The sequence below is a fragment of the Cyclopterus lumpus genome, chromosome 22 (genome assembly GCF_009769545.1).
Source record: "Cyclopterus lumpus isolate fCycLum1 chromosome 22, fCycLum1.pri, whole genome shotgun sequence".
Classification (NCBI taxonomy): domain Eukaryota; kingdom Metazoa; phylum Chordata; class Actinopteri; order Perciformes; family Cyclopteridae; genus Cyclopterus; species Cyclopterus lumpus.
This window is the reverse complement of record NC_046987.1, coordinates 6,237,751-6,260,485: the sequence shown is the minus strand read 5'-3', so window position 1 is coordinate 6,260,485 and position 22,735 is coordinate 6,237,751. Positions and strand designations below refer to the sequence as shown.

Sequence of the window (22,735 nt, the reverse complement as noted above, 5' to 3'; positions counted from 1 at the left end):
GTGGAGTCCCAAAACTGCTTAGGTCATCTGCCGGAGGGTCTGTTAGTGCAGAAGAAGGCACCGACTGCTATTCTCCTGCTGCGGTACGGAACCACGCACACACTTCCTGTGGGTGTGAGAATGGTGTGCTTTACAGTTCTTGTATTGTTTTTGAAAATTTTCGTTCCTGTAATAGTTCCCTTTTTTCGTGGTATTTTCAGATAAGGTGAGTGTGAATCGGGAAAGGGGGGGGGGGGGGGGGGATGACGTGGCGAGCCCATTGTCTTGTTTTGTGCTATAAAGTGGAACCGACAAGACAACTCAACGCTACGAGACAAGGCAAATTATTATCCACTCGGCGTATGACTGAAAACCAGATAGGAAACTGTTCAGGTGGAAAAAGAAAACTGTAAACTGAATACAAAGAATCGCGGAGAAAAAATTATGAAAATAAGAAAAAAGAAAGAAAAAAAAAAGATATGTTCACGCTTTCACCCAGAAACACACAATCACCCTTTCAAACTTCTAGAAACACAGGTTTCCGACATGAACACACACATACAAACTGTACACACCAAAAAACCCACATACAAAGTGTCAACAACACGCACAAACACACTGTAGCCTTCGCTCATACACCTCGAGAGAAATTCAAAATGACACACGAAAACCTCACACGTACACTCATACAAAAGATACACAGATATGGATGACTCAAAGTTAATCTTATGGTTGTTTTCTCGTTTCCAGTTCAAACCGTGCTCTCTAAGATCCAGTCCGAATCGCACCGCCCTTTTTCCGAGTCTCCGTCCCCGTCTTTCGGGAGTAGGATCCCGCTCATCGATTGGCTCCTTTTGTTGCGCATTATGCGCCCTACTTTGGGCGCTCCTCCTGCTCCCTGATGGGGCGAGTGAGTCTTTGAGCCTCCTTCGCTGAGCGAGTACCTCCTCCTCGCCCTGCTCCTCCCGGCCTCCTCCACAGGGAGAGTCTGGTACTTGGCGGAGGCGGAGGCGCGGGGAGCCCTGCGCAGGATCGGCGTCTCTCGAAACCGGGTGGAGGGCACGGGGCTCAGGGTGGCAAGAGGGCTGGAGAAAGGGGAAGGGGGGACGGAATACGGGTTTTGGTTGAGAGAGGTGGAGTTGTTGCGGTTGGTGTTGAGGTTCTCCAGCGGGATGGAGTGGAGGAGAGCCGAGGAGGCATTGGTGAAGGAGGAGGAAGGAGGGCGATGGGAGTCGGAGGGGAGGTTTTCAGCAGGGGCCAAGGCTTTGGAGCAAGCCGCGCCCGGCTTACCCGGAGCGGGCTTCCGCTTCGTCTTGGTCAGAGAACCGGTGGCGCCGGTGGGCGACGAGACGCCGGCCTGCGCTCTCTCCTCGTCGGCTCCGGCTGTCGGACTTCTGGCTCCCCACGGCTGGCTGAGAACCGACGTGGTCGTGGAGCAGTCAGGCAGGGACGAGTCGGACGACTGAGTTATCGTATCCTTACTCAATTCCCCGCCCGCTGCCGCGCCGCTCCTCTTCTTCGTGCCCCCCGAGAAGTCGTCGAATCCGATTGAGCCGTGTTTGGAGGAGCTGGGAGTCACGGTGCATCCCTGTGACTGCTGCCCGTTGGTCTGTGAGTGGACGTTGGTCATTGACAACGAAACGCCTTTACCGCCCTCACCAGGGTTACACACCTGAGGAGAAAGACGGATGGAAACTTTAAGGTGATCATTCTTTTTTTTCTCTCAAATGTTTGCATATGAACTCCTTCCCCTGTGGCTGTGATATGCTGTATCTAATATGGCCAAACATGTCTTGCTTGTCTTCCTGCTTAATGACATATTCCATCACCTTCTGGTCAGAATGCATTAGGCGAGAAAGACAGAGAGAGAGACCCACCTTGTACCGTATCATCAGAATGATGATGAAAACGAGCACCGAAGCCACGATTATCCCTCCGATGATGATGATCATGGTCCCGCCGAGGAACTGAGACTGCATGAAATGACACCTCATGTACTCCGACTCGGTGGTGAACTGCACGCAGCCGACGACGCGCGTCGCCGTCAGAGAGGTGATGACATCGTCGTAGATGGCCAGAACGCACAGGTCGTACTGGGTCCCTGCCGCCAGGTTGTTGACCAGAAAGTTCTTGCTTGACGGCGGGATCATTCTGTGGCAAAGAGACAGGAAGAGACAGGAAGTCCAATTTAATCTTTGGCAGCATCAGCAGACTAGACGCCCTTTAAAGGAAGAACAATGTACAATGAACAAGGAGGAATTCACCGGTAAGATTTGGATTCCCATTTGGACCAATTTCCTCAAACAAAAATGAATTTCTATAATCCGACATGAGGTTGGTGCTGGTGTTTATTCACCCGGGACACAAATTAGACCTGTGCAAAACACAAGAAGATCAACACTGACGTAGTGCGTTGATATGGTGAACATGCTCGCTAATTGTTTCTTAAGTACACACCTGGCCAGGATATGTAACGTTGTCTGTTTGTTGCTGGGCAGCTAATGAACCTGCTCCATTGCACGGTAAGAGTGAACTAAAATAGTGAAGTCATGGGCTATAAAACCAAAAACAATGAGCTAAAACACACCAAAAAGCTCAGTCGGGTTGTAGTTCTCTGTGGTTCTCAAGCAACACCTTTTCACAAACATTATTATACGTGTTTATATGTGGACTGTATGTGAAGTAAGCAGCTTCAAACAACTTGGAAACCCTACAATCGTTTTCATTTGCCGGTACAAGTGTGTGTGATATTAACAAACACATATGCTTTTTGTACGTTTACAGTCTGATTCGTTTATTAAATGCCTGTAGCAGCTTCCTCCATAGGAAAAATAAACTACTGTATATTGTTAAAGGAAGAAGAATGAATACAAATAAAAAACTCAACCGAGAATAATTAATGCACGCAACTCCGCTGTGTAATATAGCTTGGTGCTGAATCATCAGCAAAACAGCCGACCAATTAGATGGTTTATTATTCCACGGATTCGGAGCGATGTCATTGCTTTTCCAAAAGCTTTCATCTTCAGGTCTTGCGAACAAAACATACAAGGGGAGTAGTTTTCAATGAATTCAAGGTGGATGAATCGGGATATTGTTTACGACAAATACAAAGGGTGGCCTTGCCACTTTGAGTGAAGCTGGTTATTCCTCCCTAGACACTTGACACGCCGATGAGATGATTTGCACATTTGTGCTTCATGTTTCCCTTAAAAAGGGACTCGTCAGCTCTTTCTGGATTCCCCTTCGTTAAAATGCTAATGAAATTCATCATTAAAATCAAAGAGGGTGGCTAGTTCACAGCTCACGGCCTCGAGAGGGGCCGAGGGCTGTTTTGGCCGGATTAAGCATCTGGTGGAGATCTCGAGTTAAGTGAAGGTTAGGAGACATGGCGCAGTTTAATGTTCAGCGTTAAGAGCCAGGGAATGAATGTAGCGGTATAGGTCATTAGTGTGCCCTCGGTGGAATAACAGCACAAGGCTGTAGGAGTGTGTGTGAGTGTGTGTGCGAGCATCTAGTTGACCCCCATGAATACTGATCGGAGCATCTGAACACCGGGTGACCATGAGTGTTCTCCTCTTTGCTTCTCGTGATGTTCTCATCACGAGGGTGGTGATCCTTGGTCCCGGCACACAGTCGCCATGCCATTATTTCTGTGTTGGGACACGAGGAGTGACATTGAAGTGTGCGGGTTAACGATCGGAGAGAATGTCGCCGGCACCGACCGGCTTCATTTGTATACATATACATATGCGGACAGAGATTAATTTCCTTATTATTGCCGTGGCCTTGGGCTTCATTTGTGCGCATGGAAGTGTGTGTGTGTGTGTGTGTGGTTGTGTGTGTAGTCAGCAAAGCATCACTATCTTAGTGTTGAATAAAGTGTCCCTGGGTTCGTCTTCTTTTTTATTTATCTCTGGGATATGTATTTATATAGTGGGTAGAATAGAAAGGTCATGGATATTGTTTTGGGAAAATGTCTTGACCCTAAATGCCTTCAGAAACTCTCAGTTCTTCAAATATTTGATTTAAATGACGGTATAAGAAAAAAAGACTCTACTCTAATTGAAAAGACTCTGCCATAAAACAGCAACATCCCACATTCAATTCTGGACTTTTCTTGGGGCGGCAGTAGCTCAGTCGGTGGGTATTTGATGTGGCGACTGTGGGTCAGTCGTCAGCGGGTAGCAGGTCCGTCTTTCAATCAAAGGATCGGCGGTTCGATCCCCGGCTCTGCTAGCCCTTGTTGACGTGACACTTATTGCTCCCCGTAGCTGTGTCTACGGTGTGTGATTGTAAGTCGCTTTAGATAAAAACATCAGCTAAATGAAATGGAATTTTATGTAATGCGGGTACTTGACACCAGTGTGTGTGTGTGTGTGTGTGTGTATGTGTGTGTGTTTCCCTTGGCGATCATAAAAGTAAGTGTTTTTCTTCTTCATCTCAGAAAACTGTGGGAACGTAAGACAAGGCGCATTCTCTCCACAGCAACACGTTGATATCGCAGTACATAATGAAACTGGCGGTACTGGCTGACCGTGGAATACGTTCTAAGTGTCGAAGGACACCCCGACGTGAATGTTTTCTCCGCCCACTCTCTCAATCTTTGACTGCTGCAGTCTCACAAACAGCTACAAGGCCATTCTCTGCCCATTATCTGTACCTGACCTCCCTATAACGATGTATTATGAACAAGAATAATAAGCACGTCTCGATCGAGCTTCGTCTCGTTTAATCAGACAAAGCTCTAAATCACCATCAATAGGGGATGTACATAACTCTTTATGCCTTATTTAAATATAATAAACAACTAATGGCCTTTATAGGCTTGTGTGTTTTATGCCTTTAAGAATTGAAAGCGGTTAAAAAGCCCCTTGATAAGATGGCATACTGGTGTCCCATTCCTCCGATATTTGAAGAGGGAGACTAGTCTCTAACATGTCAGTCTTAAGACTTGAGTTGCCGATGTCGGTCTTCTCCGCTGGTTTCCACACGAGATGGAAAGAACCACAAAAGCTCCCGTACATCTCTGAGGTCATCTAGGGTGTCTATTAGTACGCCGTGTTTACAGTGAAGGCAGACAGTTGTGATTTTAAAATCCATGAAAGTGGCAGCTACGAGGTCCCTCGTTTGAGGGCTTTCGTCTGCCCCTTCGCCACACGTCAACGGGAAGAGATCTCTCTCTCTCTTCTCTCCACCTCAGGAATACCCGCTTCCAAGAAACCATTAGCTACATGACTCTGACCTGACCTGACCTGGCCCCAAAAAAATAATAATCCATCCAACCGGACTGACAAAACTGACGTTGCATGGCGAGTATCCACCGTCGACGTGTAAGCCAAGCCGCTGCCATTCACAATTCATAGATGCGACGCACCATGGGGATATCGACAATGTGTTTCTCATGCAAATTTAGTGGCTTCTCTCTTTTTTTTGGGGGGGGGGGGGGCTCGCATACGATTATTCCCCCGACAGTGTGAGCCGTTATGATTGTGAAATCATCCAAACTGACTCATTCATTGTGGTTAATTTCTTTGTGTCTGAGCAGGATCTTGCTGCCAGTATTTGAAGCCCTACAGTGGGCAGATGATTGCCTTGGCCGAGACTATTACACTAATCTATCTACTCTGTTCTGCCAAGCCCTCAGCCCAGGGCCCCTCTGTGTGTGTGTGTGTGTGTGTGTGTGTGGGTGTGTGTGTTGTGTGTTTCTGGGTTTCATTACGCTTTCATTACATGAGTGTCTGTGTGCATGCTCCTCTATGAGTATGCATTTGTGTACTTATGTCTATATGTGTCTGCAGTATATTATGTGTGTGTGTGTGTGTGTGTGTGTGTGTGTGAGAGTTCTATGACAGTAATATTCCCCTCCCATGACAGCCTCTTCTTCCCAGTGTCTGGCTCTCTGCCAACATTCATCACAGATACCTCTGCGCATGCTGGCGTACCTCCCTGCTCGGATGTTTGTGCGTGTTAATCAACTTTAGCTTCCCTCACCCCGAACGCCACGGTGGACGCCGAGGCGCTCTCGCTCCATTAGTTGCTCTCTCTCTACTTTTTGACTGAAGACAAAGGATCGCCTCCATGCACACAACAGTGAACTATGAGACCAGATTGTTCTATTTTCGGGCCATTTCACTAAATATCGGACAAAGCCCGCAGATGGCAAACGCGCATTCTTCCGGCAGGAATACGTTCGAGGCAATGATTCAACACACAAGGGCGAGGGCTTCCAGGTCGAGCTGGAGCCGTGCGATAAGGGGTATCTGAAGGTCATTTCCGTGTATTTCATTGAGCTTTGGAGCTTTCTCAGAGACTCACGCCTGGCCGTGTGAAACCACTATTCCACTTGGTTTCACTCGCTTAGCTTAAGTTCACAAAGACTAGAAAACAAGTGGAGCCAGCTGCCTGGCTCAGTTAACATGTAACACAATCCACAAGCACACCTGTGGCTGGATAACTGACTCGTTATATCTCATATTTGGCAAGATTGTTCGACTCAAATATCTTGAAAATGTATTTGTAAAAAGCTCAAAGGAACATTTCCATTATATTCTAACATCTGCAACTTTATAAAATACCATCCCGGCTAATTGAGCTCCTTTAGTTGTGAAATATTTTCATTTAAAAGAGAGGAGGAACATTTTTTGCAAATATCAGCGGGCTCCTATTTTAACACTTTCAATAGTGTGTTTGAATTTAATGAAATAAAATACAAATATCACAAAATAAGACATTTTAAAATGTGCACAGCAATGTTGCCCAAACAGAGATGGGACCAAAATGTGGGTCACAGATATCTAAAAGTAGGTTGTCCAATTATTTCAGAAAATGGTATTCAGTGCTTCTGGCTAAAGCCTCCCATGCTACCGCAATGCAAGCTACTCTAAATTAAATAGCCTGGAAAATGAAAACTTTGTCAGATAAGCCAAGAAAATAGCATGCAGAAGCAGTTATGGGTTTTAAAAAACTTATCTTTACACAGCACTTTTTAAACATGTGTTATCCTCATACTCTCACGTTCTTCTTCTTTTGCTATTATATAATGCAAACACTAAATTATGGAAGAGGATTAGGGCCAACGGTGAAAAGGAGTTATGAATTTATCGTCAGAGTTCTGAGGTTAATATTTGACTGTATTTGTGATTCTTTATCATTTTGATCAACACTGAGAAATGGACTTATGGTTTGCTTTTGTTTTTGTGTATTTTCTTCTGATTTCCGATTTTGTGGTTCTTTATTATACTTCATTGTTGTTTGTTTGGTTGAGTAGAGCAGTGGTCGCCAACCCGTCGATGGCGATCTCAGAGATGCTCCCTGTCGCTCTCCAAAATAAAATGAAAATAAATTCAGAAACACATTGTTCCTCGTTCTCGAACATTTTCTGAAGTGAAGATCGGCGTCAGAAAAGATCTCCTTCTGATTCATGTGTTCTTCCACAGCCGAAGTGTTCTCAGCTGTGCTCCCCCGATGAGGGGAACGTAGTCCACCGTGGGGCTACAGGTGGGGCTCAGGGGGACATGCAGAAAGACCTTTATTGAGAACTTCACATATTACACAAATTACAAAGCACATGGACATAAAACTAAGTCATTAATAAATACATGTTGAAATGCCTGTACCTTCACGTAAATGTTTATGTTTCGCTGTTAACAGGTTACGCCTGCGCATGCGCGACGGCCAAGATTCTTGGCGATTCGCCAGGCCCTACCTGCGTGAGGTCGGCTTTTCTGCTGTTACCCTTCAAAACAAAAGCTCAACATTGAGCATGAATTGAGTGGCCGTATCAAGCCTCCAACCCCGTTTTAAAAAGAGTTGTAGTGGAAAGCGGACTCATTGCAGCCACTAATGCTGTTAAATCATGATGGCTCACACATATCTGTACTAATTTTGTTTTGCACAGGTTGCACGATATTGTTGTTTTTAGATTCAGTGTAAAACTCAGTAAAACTCTTTATTTCCAAATATTTCGAACTTGTTTTGTTTAGTTTTTCACAGGTTGCACTTTATTGTTGTTATCTTCTAAGTTCAGAACGAAACCCAGATAAGAAAAACGTTCATGAATGCCAAATTTGTCCCGAAAACTGCATAAGTGGAGTTCAGAAAATCACCAAATCAAAATCCAGGAGCCGGCTCACAGACTGCCTCAGTGCTGATGAGCCCAACTACAAGCTCACAGACAGTGTTCAGTCACAGACATCTCACAGACTGGAGTCACATGACTTCTGATGGCATTGTGATTGGACACAGAGCTGAACTGCACTTACATTAGTAACTAACTGAGCATGTTGTCAGTGTTGTGTTGTAGCTTCAGTTGATAAATATAACATTAATATTGGTAGTTCATCCTGCCCTCTCTTCCTCATATTGTGTGCGGTTAATAAATAATTTCCTTTTTATGTTGCACTGAAATTAAGTCATTTAGTGTGTTCTTGATCACATCAATTTGAAAGCTGGACCAAAGTGTTTAATTGAATTAAATTACAATTAAGCCAAATAAAAAGCCTCAAGTTGTAAGTCCAGTCTGGACAGTGTTTTTCTCTCAACGCCTCAATAGGGAGATCTTGCCTGTCACCAAGGCAGAGGTCAGGGATCTTGGGCTTAAAAAGGTTGGTGACCACTGGAGTAGAGGGTATCGGGTAATAAGTAGTAGCTCAGGCTTAAGCCAGCACCTTTTTTTTTGGTCGTATGTGTGTTGTTTTATTGTTGATAAAATGCTTCAGTTTTATTCACAGTGACCACTTTCACAACTGCATGTGTTGCATTTAGAATAAATGTGCCGGAACATAAACTGAACTGAACTAATATAATTCAGAACTGGGACACCAACACACAACACACTGAGGTGTGCCAGGAGTACAATCAAACCAGTTACGAAGAACTGGTTTTTAAGCACAAAGAGAAGAGGATTAATGGCGGCCCTGTTACTCTTGACCTCGGAACTAATGTGGCTTACACAGCAGATGGCACTCTGCCACGCTAATAGGCCTGAGTCTCTAAGGCAGACAGAAACACTTCAGGAGCTAGCTTCTTATCTCTGATTTTCCATGCATAATGCCCCTGATTCCTGAGCTAATGGTTAACAAGCACCCACACAGCTTGTAGTCAGAGGTGGAACGGGGATTCTAAGCCCCGGCCAGGTAGGCTTTGCTAACACCTCCCCGTCCATTTATTTCTTTTATTAAACCACGTTCGGAGCCGGGCTCAGAGCCACATATCTGGTGGCCAAGCAATGATTCCACCGTCCACAGATTCCACTCCAGCAACGGAGAGTCTTACTGAGAAGATACAAAAAGGATCATATTTTTCAACACTGAACAGTTAAAGAAAATCAGTATTCTAATTCCAGTCACAACATTACAGTTCCCCGTGAAAACAGCTTTTCATTTTTTTAATGCCAGAGTGGATGATCGTACATTTAAAAACTGTAATTAGTGCCATCCTTTGATTTGTTTTTCACAGGATCATCGTCACACTAAAAAAAACTGGGGATACAAATAAACATTATCAAACAGCTGAGTTTAGCTTCTTATATATTCTGCGAATACTCATCTCTTACCAACGAAAACAAATGTTTCTTCTAATTAACATCAGAATATTCAAAGGTTACGGACAAATGAAACGACTTTGACACGAGTTTGGTGTATATTCACTGCCTCTTCGGGGTATATGTGCATTTACTGAAGGTGTGGCAGAGCATGAACGCCATAATAAAGAATCTGCTTTTCTATTTTTGCCAATTCCTAAATCCAACCCAAGGATCTCAGGACTGCTGAGCTCAGTAGGAACAAGTGTGGCGGAGAACACAGCAAGGTGCCGTGCAAGTGGAGCTCTCCCAGATGTGGGGAAGACCTTTCAGCACAAGCTGTGGCTCAGTAAAGACCTCCATCTGCCCAGCTCAGCTCCGTTCCTCCAGTTATGCTGACTCATCCACATTTCTCTTTATGTTTGGCTCCTTCCACACTCTCTTCCTTCACACTGTAATTTCTTCCATTATCTACTCTTACTTTGTTCTACTCTAACAGTCTGTTGTTTTTAATCTCCCGGACATCATTATTTTGTTCCCTCTTGTTTTCCATCTCCTTCATGGAATTACTTTTGTTCTCAGTTTTCAGTCGTTCTTTCTATTCCTTCCTTCCGATTCTCTGCTTTCTTTGACCTTCCAACCATCCGTTTTTCTTTTGATCATAGTTCTGTCTTTCTTTCCATTTCCTACTACCCTTCTTTTTCTTCTCATCCTCACTGATTTCAAACTTTTGCCTTGTTTTACGCCTTTCTTTCTTAAGAACTCCTTCTTTTCTCCAATCTCTCTCTTTTTTAATCCATCTGTCCTCTCAAATCTTCTTCCTTGGTCACCCCCCCCCCCTGGGGGGGCCATTCTTCTTGCCACTTAATAATCCTCCCTTTGCTCGCAACCTCTTTCTGCTGTTAGTTCTTCCCTTCTTCCCTCCTTGTTTTCTCTTCCTTTTGTCATTCCTTCCCTTAAACTTTCCACACAATTTAGTTCCCCTCATCTGATTGAACAGTAACATAAATCTTCTTCATTTTCCGTTTGTCTCCCTCTTACCCTCCTTACTTCCTTGCTTCCTTTACTGCCTTTTACAACTCTGCCTTCCCTTTAGAATCATCCTTACTGCTGTGGTAATCCCCCCGCCCCCTGTTTAAAACCTCTCAGACGACTTACAACAATAACACTGTTACGTTATGCCCTGCAATGTGTTTATGGTGCTATAAAATCACAAATGGAACATTACGGAAGGCGGATGTTTGTTCACGCCTTAAGCACAGCTGAGCAAGGGGTTATACCTGGGCTGCAGGGACCAAAGGCAAGGATAAACTACTTCCTGCTAGTGTGAGAGAGACACAGGGAGAGAGTGCCTTTTTAAAAGCCTGGATTCATCCCCCATCCCCTGTTGTGTAGCCTCATCAAGAAGCTTGCCACACAATTTGCTTGATGTGTATTTTTTTCTGGCAAATGGCAACCAGCCCCTGTAGCTCGATGGGTCTGCTGGAGCAGAAAACAACCGTTGAATGAACAACAGGCAGAGCAGATGAGGACTGGGATCGAGGTCGAATGGGTTTTGTGTGTGTGTGTTGTTATCTTTACAGCTCTGGTTTCAAGGTACATTTTTCTTCTCATACAGATATTTTAAAGGCCATTACACACAGGTCAATACAATGCACATTCCAATATTCAATACATATGTATTCATATTCATATACCTTTTTATATATTTTCTTGATTTAGTGTCTTTCTTATTATTATATTTTATCTCAGTGTAATTATCATCATTACATATCTCCTGGTTTACAATACAATTTAAACCAGTGGTTCCCAATGATTGAATGGGTTGAAATAGTAAGATATAACTGGGTAATATTTTATACTTCTTCTTTCAGACAAAAACCTGTGATGAGGAATGAAAGGGTACTGCTGTGTATGAACGGGTGACAAGAACAAAGGTTTCAAAGTCCAAAGGTCCAATTAAAGGCATAATCCAACCCAAATGTTGGTACCTTAACAATAGCTTATTATTGCTATAAAATTGATTATTACATACATATTTAATACATTTCATGTTAAATACCTTATTGTTTTTTATCTATATATTTCTATTCATTGACTAAACAATACACGCTATGATACATCCTATGATTTGTGAATTATATCTTTCCATAATACCAGAGTGGCTTGCATTCATCCCAACCCTTAATGGAGAGCACTGATTGGCTCTACGTCTAATTAAGAGCACATTCTACTTCGTGGCCGTTTTGTGGTCCACGTTTTCGATGCCGGCTGTGGATTGTTCAATAAAACCAGCGAGGTGTAAAGGTCAAAATCTGCACGATAAGTCATTTGTAAAAGGTCAGCACATTATTTCAGCAACATAAGCCTTCCCTTGACCTGACCTTGAAAGAAGGGGTCAACAGTTGAGGCTTGGATTATGGCTGTGTGGATGACTCAATTGAGTTCCTTGCCGTCAAGAAGGAAAAGAAAAGAGAAAAACAGACACCGAAGGATGGATGAATAATGAAGAACATGTTTCTTTTGGTATCCGTGCAATACGAGCTTTTGACAAAGCCAATACATGTAGATCCCTACGATACAAGGTACAATTCATTACAATAGTTGTGCTCTGTTTTAGTGCCTTGAAGACAAATTAACAAAAGAAAACTAATTTAACTCAATTATGGGTTGACAGATGGTCCCTCGTTAAAACATGAAGCTGAAATAACTAAATCTCTAACTTAATTATAAGGATTTTGGACTAGGGCTGAACAATTTGAGTAATGTATCCCATAAAAACTTTAATTACAACCATTTTCCATAAATTAAACTATTGGCCCAAGTTTTAAACAATATAGGTACGTTTCAAGCATATTCATCATAATCCTACATGAAAAGAATAGTCAGGGAATACGAGAACACGCAGTTACTTGATGTTGAAGTTCTCCAAGGGCTCAAGTCATCTTCTAAAGTGTTCAATAGAAAATTGGTTATATCGTGGATATTTAAGGTCTTTAAACATCAATCGTCTTTGCCTCGTCCTGTTGCTGATTGGCAGGAATAGTGCACTTTGTTTTGTATGTATGAACACCACCTTTTTTGAGATAATTGCTGAATCTGACAAAAGGTGTATGGGATCAGCATCACTCACCAAACCTTTGATTATTGATATTACCAAAGTGGTTTACTTCACTTTAATCTATTATCAAAGTTAATCGTGCCACCTAAAAGTGCTGTTGTGCTTATATACATACACAACAGCTTGTTGGCTTGTATGACACAGGGCACCTAATCACTAACACTACAGTTTGTTTGCACTGGAAATGCTTCAGCTAATGTTAGCTTCACAGTCTCACACATGAAGCAAGCAAAACTGGGATACCCAGCAGCTGTCCGCCATACGCTTGACGTTACTGAGCGGATATAATCACCTCGATTGTTTATGTGGAAACAGACTTGCCATTCTGTTAATTGTGTACGATACAATTCAATTTGTGATCTGAAATTTGTGCTTTTTTCAAATTGCTATTTGGATTTAGAAGCCATTATTCACTCTTAACAATAATCCCTAGTAGGTCCATCATTATATTAACAAATTGATCATTTACATGCTGAACTAAACCAGAACTGAGTTCTAAAGGGTTTGCTGTGTGGCCGTCCGGGCAGTAGGCCCGCCTCCGGAATAGAAACACAACACTTAAACAGGATTACTGGCGTTAAAACACCAGTACTGTATCAGTAAACATCTGCCTGTCTCAAGTGTCCTTGAGCAAGACACTGAATCCCTGTGTCTGATCCAGGAGTGCTTTTCTAGCTGACCTTGACCTCCCAGTGGAAGGAGCGGAGGGTGGGGCTACCTTGAGGGGGATCAATACAGAAGTTACAATGTTACAACTATAACATTTCATATGGGCCGCGTATCGCATGCTCGGGAGGTTAACATCCCCGGGAGGATGTGCCTGTAAAAGCTTTAAACTATCGCTCACTTATCCGTCTGTTTACGCAGAGAGCCGAACCCAAAGTATGAAGGAAACATGCAGCTAAAACCAAGAGCTTTGTGGGAATAAAGCGCACAAACGTCAATGTGCGGCAAATCAATAAGCTCTCATTGAACCTGAAAAGTAAGTGCCCCGTCTGTGACAGTAGGACGCATCGTCCTGTCTTGTGTCTGTCTTTCCCTCTTACTCCCGCCACCTCTCCCATGTATCGTTCCGTTCATGCTTTCCACTACTGGCCTTTTGTTCCCCCCCCATTCTCCCTCTTTTGTATTCTCTATATCCCTCTCTGACCCTCTCCTCTTTTCTTCTCAGTGTTTTGGGTAATGAAAAAAAAAAATGGGTCGATGGAGGTGGAGAAACACAAATGACTTCAGAGAGACGAAGAGAGAGAGAGCGGGTGGAAGAGGAGAGGATGAAAAGACAGGAGGAAAGAAAGACCGAGTGACGTCACAGAGCGCAGAAGGGTCGGGGCGAAAGGCCGTCTAATCGCCCCTCCTCTTCCGAGCCCCCACAGGAAGTGGTTGTTTTTCCGCGGCCTTCGCGCTTTCCGGCGTAATCATTTCCAACGTGTTTTTTAAAAGGCTGAGTATATATATATATATATTTTTTTCTTCTTTTGTCGAATGCCGATCTTACAAATGCAAAAAGGCTTCGGTGTGCTTTTGAGCACAAAAGAGAGAGAGAGAGAGAGAGAGAGAGAGAGAGAGGGGAAGAAGAGATGATAGAGAGGGAAAGCGGCTATCTTGATGTGAAAATTGATGACGCTCTATCTTTGTGAGACAGACAGCTATGAATCCCATCGGCGCCAACCCCTCGATGATGCATTCTCTGAACCGGGTTAAGAGCTGATAAATTATGCACAGAGATTAGGAACAATATGCAAGGCGCATGATACCAGCAGACCCTTCTATGAATTATCTGTGTATGTTAATCATATATTGGTGTAGTCGCAGGGAGATCAAGGATCACAATGTTTTCAAGGATCACAAATCAATGCCATGTTTTCCCATGAGCTATAACTCATGGGAAAACATGGCAACCTCGAGTGTTGTCATTATCCTGACCCAGACGGTCCATCTCAATGCTCCCCCAGCTCTTCCTGAGGACGCGTACTGATGAAGTATGTATAGGGATTAGCGCCGATATGAAAGGCAGATAATACTGACAGACTTCCAAATGAAAGCTCTATTTGTTTGTTAATTCCCTCTCTCCCCCCCCCCCCATTTCACCGGAGTAAATATTTAGCTCAAATAACAATCATTGCCTGCGAGATCGATGTAATCTGTGTAATCCTGAGCAAACGTCAAAAGTCAAGTAGGACGGCGCTCCCTGTCAAGGCCGTCCTTGTGAGTCAGCTGGATGGAGCGAGCGGCGTCATTTTGGCTGGTTTTCACCGGCGATCGGAAAACCTTTTCACGTGGCAGTTTGTCTGGCCGTCTTTTCTGCCCTTGTCTGTTTCATCTTTCTGTTGGTCTGATATACCCCTGATATGATTCACACGTTTCATTATTTACTAGCCGCGTTTCATTATTTACTAGCCATTCCATTGGTGTATGTGTCATATGCTGTACTTAGTTGAAGCCGTAAGGCGTCCTAGCGACAGGATCCAAGCAGGATCATTAAAATTGCATCTAATCTACTGTAATCTGATCCATACAGCTCAGACTTGGGTAATTCTCTACCTCCACGTTGACCATATCATGGTTCCGTTTCCATTGTGCAAACTGTCCTGACTTTGCTTTGATGGACGCCATGGTGACGTAGCGATTCTTACCTGTAGACCAGAGAGTCGTCTTGGCTCCCGTTGTACTGTATCTGGAACATCCTGATGCCGGGGATAGTCCTCTGGAAGTTGAACTTTATCAGCGCCGTCGAGGACGTGGCCTCGGCCGTCACCACCCGCTTGTCCACTCCGCCTTTCACGTCGCCCGTCACGTTGCTCCCGTTGGCTCCGCCTCGGGTCGACGTGGAAATGTCTGACGATCCTGGGTCGGGCTCCTGGATGTTGTTGGTGTTGTTGGAGATGTGGGGGAGTTTTATGATGACCAGGTCTATTGTTTGGTGGGCTTCGCCGGCAGGGTTGGAGGAGATGCAGGTGAAGGAGCCTGTGTCTTTCACCGTACTGATGAGGATGTCCAGAGTACCGTTGGTGTAGACCAACGTCCTGGAGGAGTTAGATACCAGCTTGCCCTCAGGGGAGATCCAGTGGATTGCCGGCTCTGGGTCACCTCTTGCCTTACACCTGTAAGGAGAGAAACACTGTATTAATTAATATACTCAGCTGCACAGTGGAAGCAGAGCATCGCTTCATGGAAATTTCTGGATTCCCTCCAGCTTCTGGTTTAAACTTAAGTGGGAAGGGGAAGAGGCTGAACAGCATCTACTGTGTCGGCAGAGCACATTAATTTAAGTTAGAATTTGCTTTACGTTACAGCTTTTGAATTACTGTGTTGTCTGTACCTATTGGGTACCAAATTAATTATTTCCAGTACCTACATGGACAAGGAAGAAGGTACAAGGGAATAAGGCAATATGTTAGTGAATAATGGGATGGCAGTTTTGCACTGAATAAATTACACATTTTTTCAATGATGAGGTTTATCTGTTAAATGATTACAGGTTCAATTTATTTTTCAGTTTTGGACGATGAATCTTGAGGTGTAAAAATATTTTCAGGCTCCTTACTTTTACTTTAATTAGCAATGAATAAACTGGTCTGTGGCATGTCAGACAAATATCCATCACAGGTTCTAAGGGCCCTTTAGAACTCGTGAGGACAAAGAAAGCCAGCACGTAATCACATTTGAGGAGCCTGAACCATAGAGTGATACACAATAAAATAGTTAATCATCTGTCCACTGACTGATCCATTACTCAACCTATAGTTACAGCTCTGAATGAGTTATTATGTCGTTACAATAAACCAAAGAACTACATGCGTGTGACCTGCTAGCTCCTCCGTACATGTTAATGTGGTTCAGTCGTGAAGCAGAGAATGCAATGAAAGGACAGGAAACTGTGTAATGACGATGGCTTTGAGGCCTTATGCCACATAAGACATGGATTGTGCCAAAACAAACATTACTCAGGTAAGTTAAATATTGGGGAAAAAACTACATTTCCATTCATTCTAGCGGATTTTCTACAATGATCGTTTGCATAGGTGCACGCATCACTGCTGAGGAAAATTGGTGCATTAAAAACAAAGTTTTAGGTTAAGTAATTATAAGCAATCAAAAATAAGGAGTGTTCTTGTCATTTTGACATTTTTCATTTGCTGTAATTATAGTGAAGCGCTATGATGAAATGAATAAATAAGCGCTACGGGGACTTTGCTGCAGGCTCTCGCTGTACACATTCCTGAAACATGACTGACGTTGGCTGTTGAATGGATTAACGTGGACACTGCACCAGATGATAAATGTTAGGTGGGTTGACCTTAGGACTCCCACCTTATACGCGCAGCTGAAGACAAGCCACAATAAAGGAAAGAGAATAATAGCGTCACATTAATTTCCATTGCCCCCTTCTTTCCTGCCCATACTTCCATATTTGAAAACATAACATCTATCATGATTGGAAGCGTGTGACCAATATATATGCAAATGAAGTAATCATCATCTCTCAGACCTGCTCATGATTTAGTTTCAACCTCCTTAAAATTTGAGCGTGATGTCCCTGTCTTGTGCTTCGTTGATCAGTTGGGCATTTTGCATATTCCTGTGCAACTATGAATTAAAAGAGAGTGTAAGTGTCTGTATGCTTGCGTGTTACTCAATCGGGCAGAATGCTTGTAGGAGGAAACTTTGTTTATCTCTACCCTTTTTTTTTTTGCACATTCAGACTATTTTTTTTGCAGCTCCGTCAGAATACTGATCGGGGTACCTGAGTGTAACTCTCTGCCCTTCAAGCACCCTCATCTCATGCGAGTATCTGGTGATGAGTGGAGGTTCGCAGAGAAACTCCTCCTCCGGGACGGACCAGAAGTATCGGCCAGAGAGCTGCTGGGGTGAGGCGCACGTCTCCAGGTCGTCCTCCCTGTACAGCCTCCGCAGCCACAGTAACTCACAGTTGCAGTGGAGAGGGTTCCCACCGAATGACAACGCAAACGAAGTGGAGGTCATGATCCCTGACGTGGCCAGGACCTGGTAGCGTGAAACAATGATTGCATATTTTAGCTTTATTAGTCGAGCAAAATGTTGCTGTACACTCAAATCCATTCAAAAGGTAGTGGTCTAATTCAACCAGTTTCCAGCCGTTGAGTGTGTGGTAGCTTGCCCATTTTCCCATTATCTGATGAGGAAAGTGATACAATGCATTTTCCTTCTTTAACATGTGGACAGCTGCTTCCCAGGTTGTATAAACCACTAGGGTCAGAAAATAGGAAATATGATTCAAAATGTAGTTGCATGCATTTGAAGAAAGGGTTCAAATATGCTCCAAACAGTGATTGAATAGGCCCTTTGCACAGAAGCCATGTCATTGCATGGTGAACACATTAATAGCATTCATTATGGCCCTGTTCCATTTAGAAGAGGCCAGGGCAACTGCTATTGTGCATGCTCGCTCCCTGGAATAACTGTGACACACTAAATATAATAGGAACATCATTAAATTGATCAATTACACCCATGTTATGCTGCTATGATGTGTCAAAATGGCTACTGTTCAAAGGGCCTATTGTCACCCCTATGGAAGCTATTTAATTAGTGGCCCAACCGCATTTTATCCTAAGAACAAAACTCTTCACAATGTTATTCATCTCATCTGTAAGCAGAGCATGGAATTACTCTGTTCTCCCCAGTAATATCTTTAGAACAATTAAATTTGAAGAATTACATTATAACAATGTAAAATAAAAGAGCTCAACTTTTCTCGAGTTATGAGGAGGCATCAAAAGTCATCATATCTCTGTTGAGCAACAGTGGTCAGTTACATACATTCTGTAAAAGATTATACATAATGTTATGTGAGGAGCCTGATTGTGTTTAAGAGTTTCAGGCCTTTCTGCAAGATTTTGATCTGGGGGTGTGGGGGGGGTGAATAACTTCTAAAAATACCTGTGCTCGTTGAAAAAGAGGGTCCGGTGGCAGCTTTTGGAGTTTATTAGAGGTGACGTCCAGCCGGTTGAGTTTCTGTAGCAGGGAAAATGTTCCCTCTGGAATGAAGTCCAACATGTTGTGGTCTAAACTCAGCGTATGGAGGCTAATCATTCTCTGCAGGAATAACAAAGAGAAATACAGTTTTTCATTGTAGTTTTGAAAGGAGAGGAGGACGTTAAGAATGTTGGGGGAAAAAAACAGACTGTTTTAATACATCTTTAGTCATTTAGGCTTCCCAGGCTGCAACATCCTGGCAATTGCCACTGTTCCTTTTAGTAGTGACGTGGTGATGATAATGTTCAAGTGTAATTGCGGTGTTTACATGTCTATTTTGTAAATGTAAAGTTGAACTGAAAACAACGAAGCCATCGGTTAATCAATAGAGAAACACAGTTATCTAATGCAGCATCTATTCATCAAACTCGACTATAACTACTGTACTTCAGGAAACTGATTGCCCTGACATTTATATTACATACAAATTGCTTGTTGGCTGGCAGAGACCATTGGGGAAATTGAAACTGTTAGCACTGAAAAAACGTAGAAATTAAATGTCAGCGAGGCTTAATGAATAGTCCACATATTGGCCCCTGTTTAATTCAAAAGCCTTTAAGATCTTTTTATTTCAATTTCAAACGAATGTCCAAAAGAGGTTTTTATGGCCATTTTATTGTGCTTGGGATTTGAAGGGCCTCTAGCCAGACTGGTTGGTTTGGCTGGAGCAGTTTAACCAGATCCTGACCTGGATGGTCTCCCAAGGAATAGTTTCCAGGTTGTTGTAACTGAGGTCCAATTCTTCCAGAGCCAGCAGGTCGTTGAACGCTCCTTGGTGGATCAGCACCAGCTGGTTGTTGTTCAGAATCAGGTGGTGTAGCTTCGACATCCCGCTGAATGTATCATTGCCTATCCTCGTCAACCGGTTACTGGGAGAGAGAGGGAGGGGTTGATGAAACAAAGGGAAACAAAAGAACCTTGTAGCTTCTGCAACACCTCACATTTAACAAGGGAACATCGTGCTGCATGCATCCATACCTGTTGAGGTGTAGAGCTCTGAGGTTTTCTAAATCGGTAAAGGCTTGAGGTGTGATGAAGGAGATGGTGTTTCTGGATAATGTTAGGTCCACCAGCCGTGTCATGTTTGCAAAATCTTTCCTCTTCACACTGTGGACACAGATAAGCAGCATTCAGATAAGACAAGAGCTATGTGGCGTATCTCAAGACGTCCTCTAGGAGCGGTTCTGCTATTGGAGCGAAGCAAAAGTTGAGTAACACCAACACGTGAAGCCGTTGAGCTTCACGTCAATTTACAGATAAAAACTGCAACATTTAGAGAGATCTTTTAGAGGAAAGGTGTTTACAAGCAAAGTAATAATACGAAAACAGGTGTTACTTTTTTTCCCCTGTGCAGCTAAACTAAATGTTTGCGAATGCGAAAACTCTCTCAAATGGCAACCACCTAGAGAACAGAAGCACTAAACTGAAATGCAATCATCATTGACTATGAACCGACTATGACTTACTCTGCAGCTTCAAAGAATGTGTTGTTTTTTTTTCACACCTAATGAGTTTTATTTCATTTTAGTGCTTTCAGATAATGTGCTTGTATCATCATGAAAAGCACCCTGGGCGATGGCGCTCTGTCCAAAACTTCTACGACTTATTCATCTACGCCGGAGAGGCTGTGGGCTTTCTCGCTTCATAGATCAGTGTCTCTGTTTACAGCTTTGAGGGGACATTCTCACACATTAAGTGCTTGTGTAGTTCTTCAAAGATTATACATTTGGTTGTATATAATGAAATGCTAGTGAAGTGGTAATATCATATGTAGGAAACATTGTACACCATGATGAACTTTTTAATCTTCCAGTGGCTTGAGGCTAGGGTATTTTACTTTGTCATAGTGGACTACAACTATAATTCATTATGGCACATGTATAATCTTTTTTTTCTTTTTTTTTTTTACTATTCACACAGATGTCAGAGGTCAGTGAGCACATTTTGAGAAGACACAAGACAATTTTGTTATTAGCTTGTTGGTAACATGTTTTTTAACAACTGAACTTTGATGAAAATTGAAAATGGGATTTGACCAGTTGGTGACATTTTTGTATTTCTGTTGCAGGTTTAGCAGCTCTTGAGTTTTGGAGGAAGTTTTTTAAGGTTAGGCGGCTACTCACTACATTAACTCCAAAACACTGCACAAGGGGTTAATGCATGGGTGTCAAACTCAAGGCCCGCGGACCAAATATGTCATTTTATGTGGCCCGCGACAGTTTGAAAGGCTTGATCGTCTTAAAATGAAAGTTTATGCTGCTTTACAATGCATGTTGATTTTGTGACCCGCGAATGAACAAAATGCTACCGCGATATCTGCGTTTAACTAAAAACACGTGATTAAGTTGAAAAAGATCAACAAATAATCTCAAAATGTCCAAGAAGAGAAAGATTGATGCAGAGGGAAGGCACATTAAAGAAGACCACATAAAGGAAGGTGAGCAGGTGAGCCCCAGACCACATACAGGAATGTGACCAGGTGAGCCCCAGACCACATACAGGTATGTGACCAGGTGAGCCCCAGACCACATACAAGTATGTGACCAGGTGAGCCCCAGACCACATACAGGAATGTGACCAGGTGAGCCCCAGACCACATACAGGTATGTGACCAGGTGAGCCCCAGACCACATAAAGGAATGTGAGCAGGTGAGCCCCAGACCACATACAGGTATGTGACCAGGTGAGCCCCAGACCACATACAGGAATGTGACCAGGTGAGCCCCAGACCACATAAAGGAATGTGAGCAGGTGAGCCCCAGACCACATACAGGAATGTGACCAGGTGAGCCCCAGACCACATACAGGTATGTGACCAGGTGAGCCCCAGACCACATACAGGTATGTGACCAGGTGAGCCCCGGACCACATACAGGTATGTGACCAGGTGAGCCCCAGACCACAAACAGGTATGTGACCAGGTGAGCCCCAGACCACATACAGGTATGTGACCAGGTGAGCCCCAGACCACATACAGGTATGTGACCAGGTGAGCCCCAGACCACATACAGGTATGTGACCAGGTGAGCCCCAGACCACATAAAGGAATGTGACCAGGTGAGCCCCAGACCACATACAGGTATGTGACCAGGTGAGCCCCAGACCACATACATTTAAATAGATGTATGTTACAATAACAGATACATTTGCTATCTTGTATTTTTACATTTACATTCTAACAGTTATTTAACAATATGTTAGGGAGTAGTGTAAACAGAGTTACAGTTACAACCGTTAAGGCCGACCATAATGCTAATGTGGCCCAGGGTGAAACTGAGTTTGACACCTTAATGTTAATGCAGTTAATGTTAATGCGATGACAAAGAAACCATTCCAAATAATTTCATCAGGCAGGCGCGCTACCCTGCGATCCTGGATAAAGTAAAGTATTAGCAAATATGCATATGCACGACTGGTTAAATGATACTAATTTACAACTATAGACATATTTGCTGTTGTAAAACGTGGCCATGTTTTTTATTATTTGTTCACTGTGGAGAAATTAGAGAAAAACCAAGAACTTAACGCAACACAGAGTGAGTAATTGATTTTTTTCTAAAAAGCTAATTTTGTGGGTGAGGTATCCCATTAATAGCAGCGTTAGTGATGTCACTGTTACCTTGTGACAAAGTTGTCAGCCAGCCGTAGCTCCACTGTGTGCTTATCGATGTTCGGCGGTACGAACAGCAGACCTTTCTTGGCGCAGAGGGTCGCCAGGTTGGGTGACAGGATCTGACAGACGCAGCGCTTCGGGCAGATCTGCGCCCGCACTGCCATGGCAACTGCCAGCATCACACACAGCAAGAGTCTCTCCATGGTTACCACCCCACCTGGACGCGACACCTGAAGTCAGACGGCGACAAAAGCGAGGAGGAAAGGAAGACGTTAATGACATTGAACTTTAGTTTTCTTTCAGTAGAAACTTAGCGTGCATTGTATTGGCCACAATGGAATAACATAGCAAAACAGCCCGTGGCATTTCCTCACTCAATGAAATGATAAGCAATCATGGCCCACTTATTGACATGGTTTGTTAAGGCAAATTATGAATATGATACTCGAGTTCTTATTTTTACTATCGTGTGAGTTGTGTTTGG

The 22,735-nt window shown here is 43.4% G+C and overlaps 1 protein-coding gene across 1 annotated transcript; it reads right to left on the bottom strand.

The window, feature by feature from the left end:
* Positions 1-730: 730 nt before the first annotated feature.
* On the bottom strand, positions 731-22,454 carry lrfn5a (leucine rich repeat and fibronectin type III domain containing 5a). Its single transcript, XM_034563649.1, has 8 exons — positions 22,258-22,454; positions 19,617-19,745; positions 19,327-19,507; positions 18,543-18,698; positions 17,368-17,627; positions 15,257-15,724; positions 1,857-2,130; positions 731-1,651 (listed from the first exon to the last, which is right to left on the bottom strand). Exons 1-8 carry the CDS (start codon positions 22,452-22,454, stop codon positions 731-733), a joined length of 2,586 nt encoding a protein of 861 aa, XP_034419540.1.
* Between the last annotated feature and the right edge of the window lie 281 nt (positions 22,455-22,735).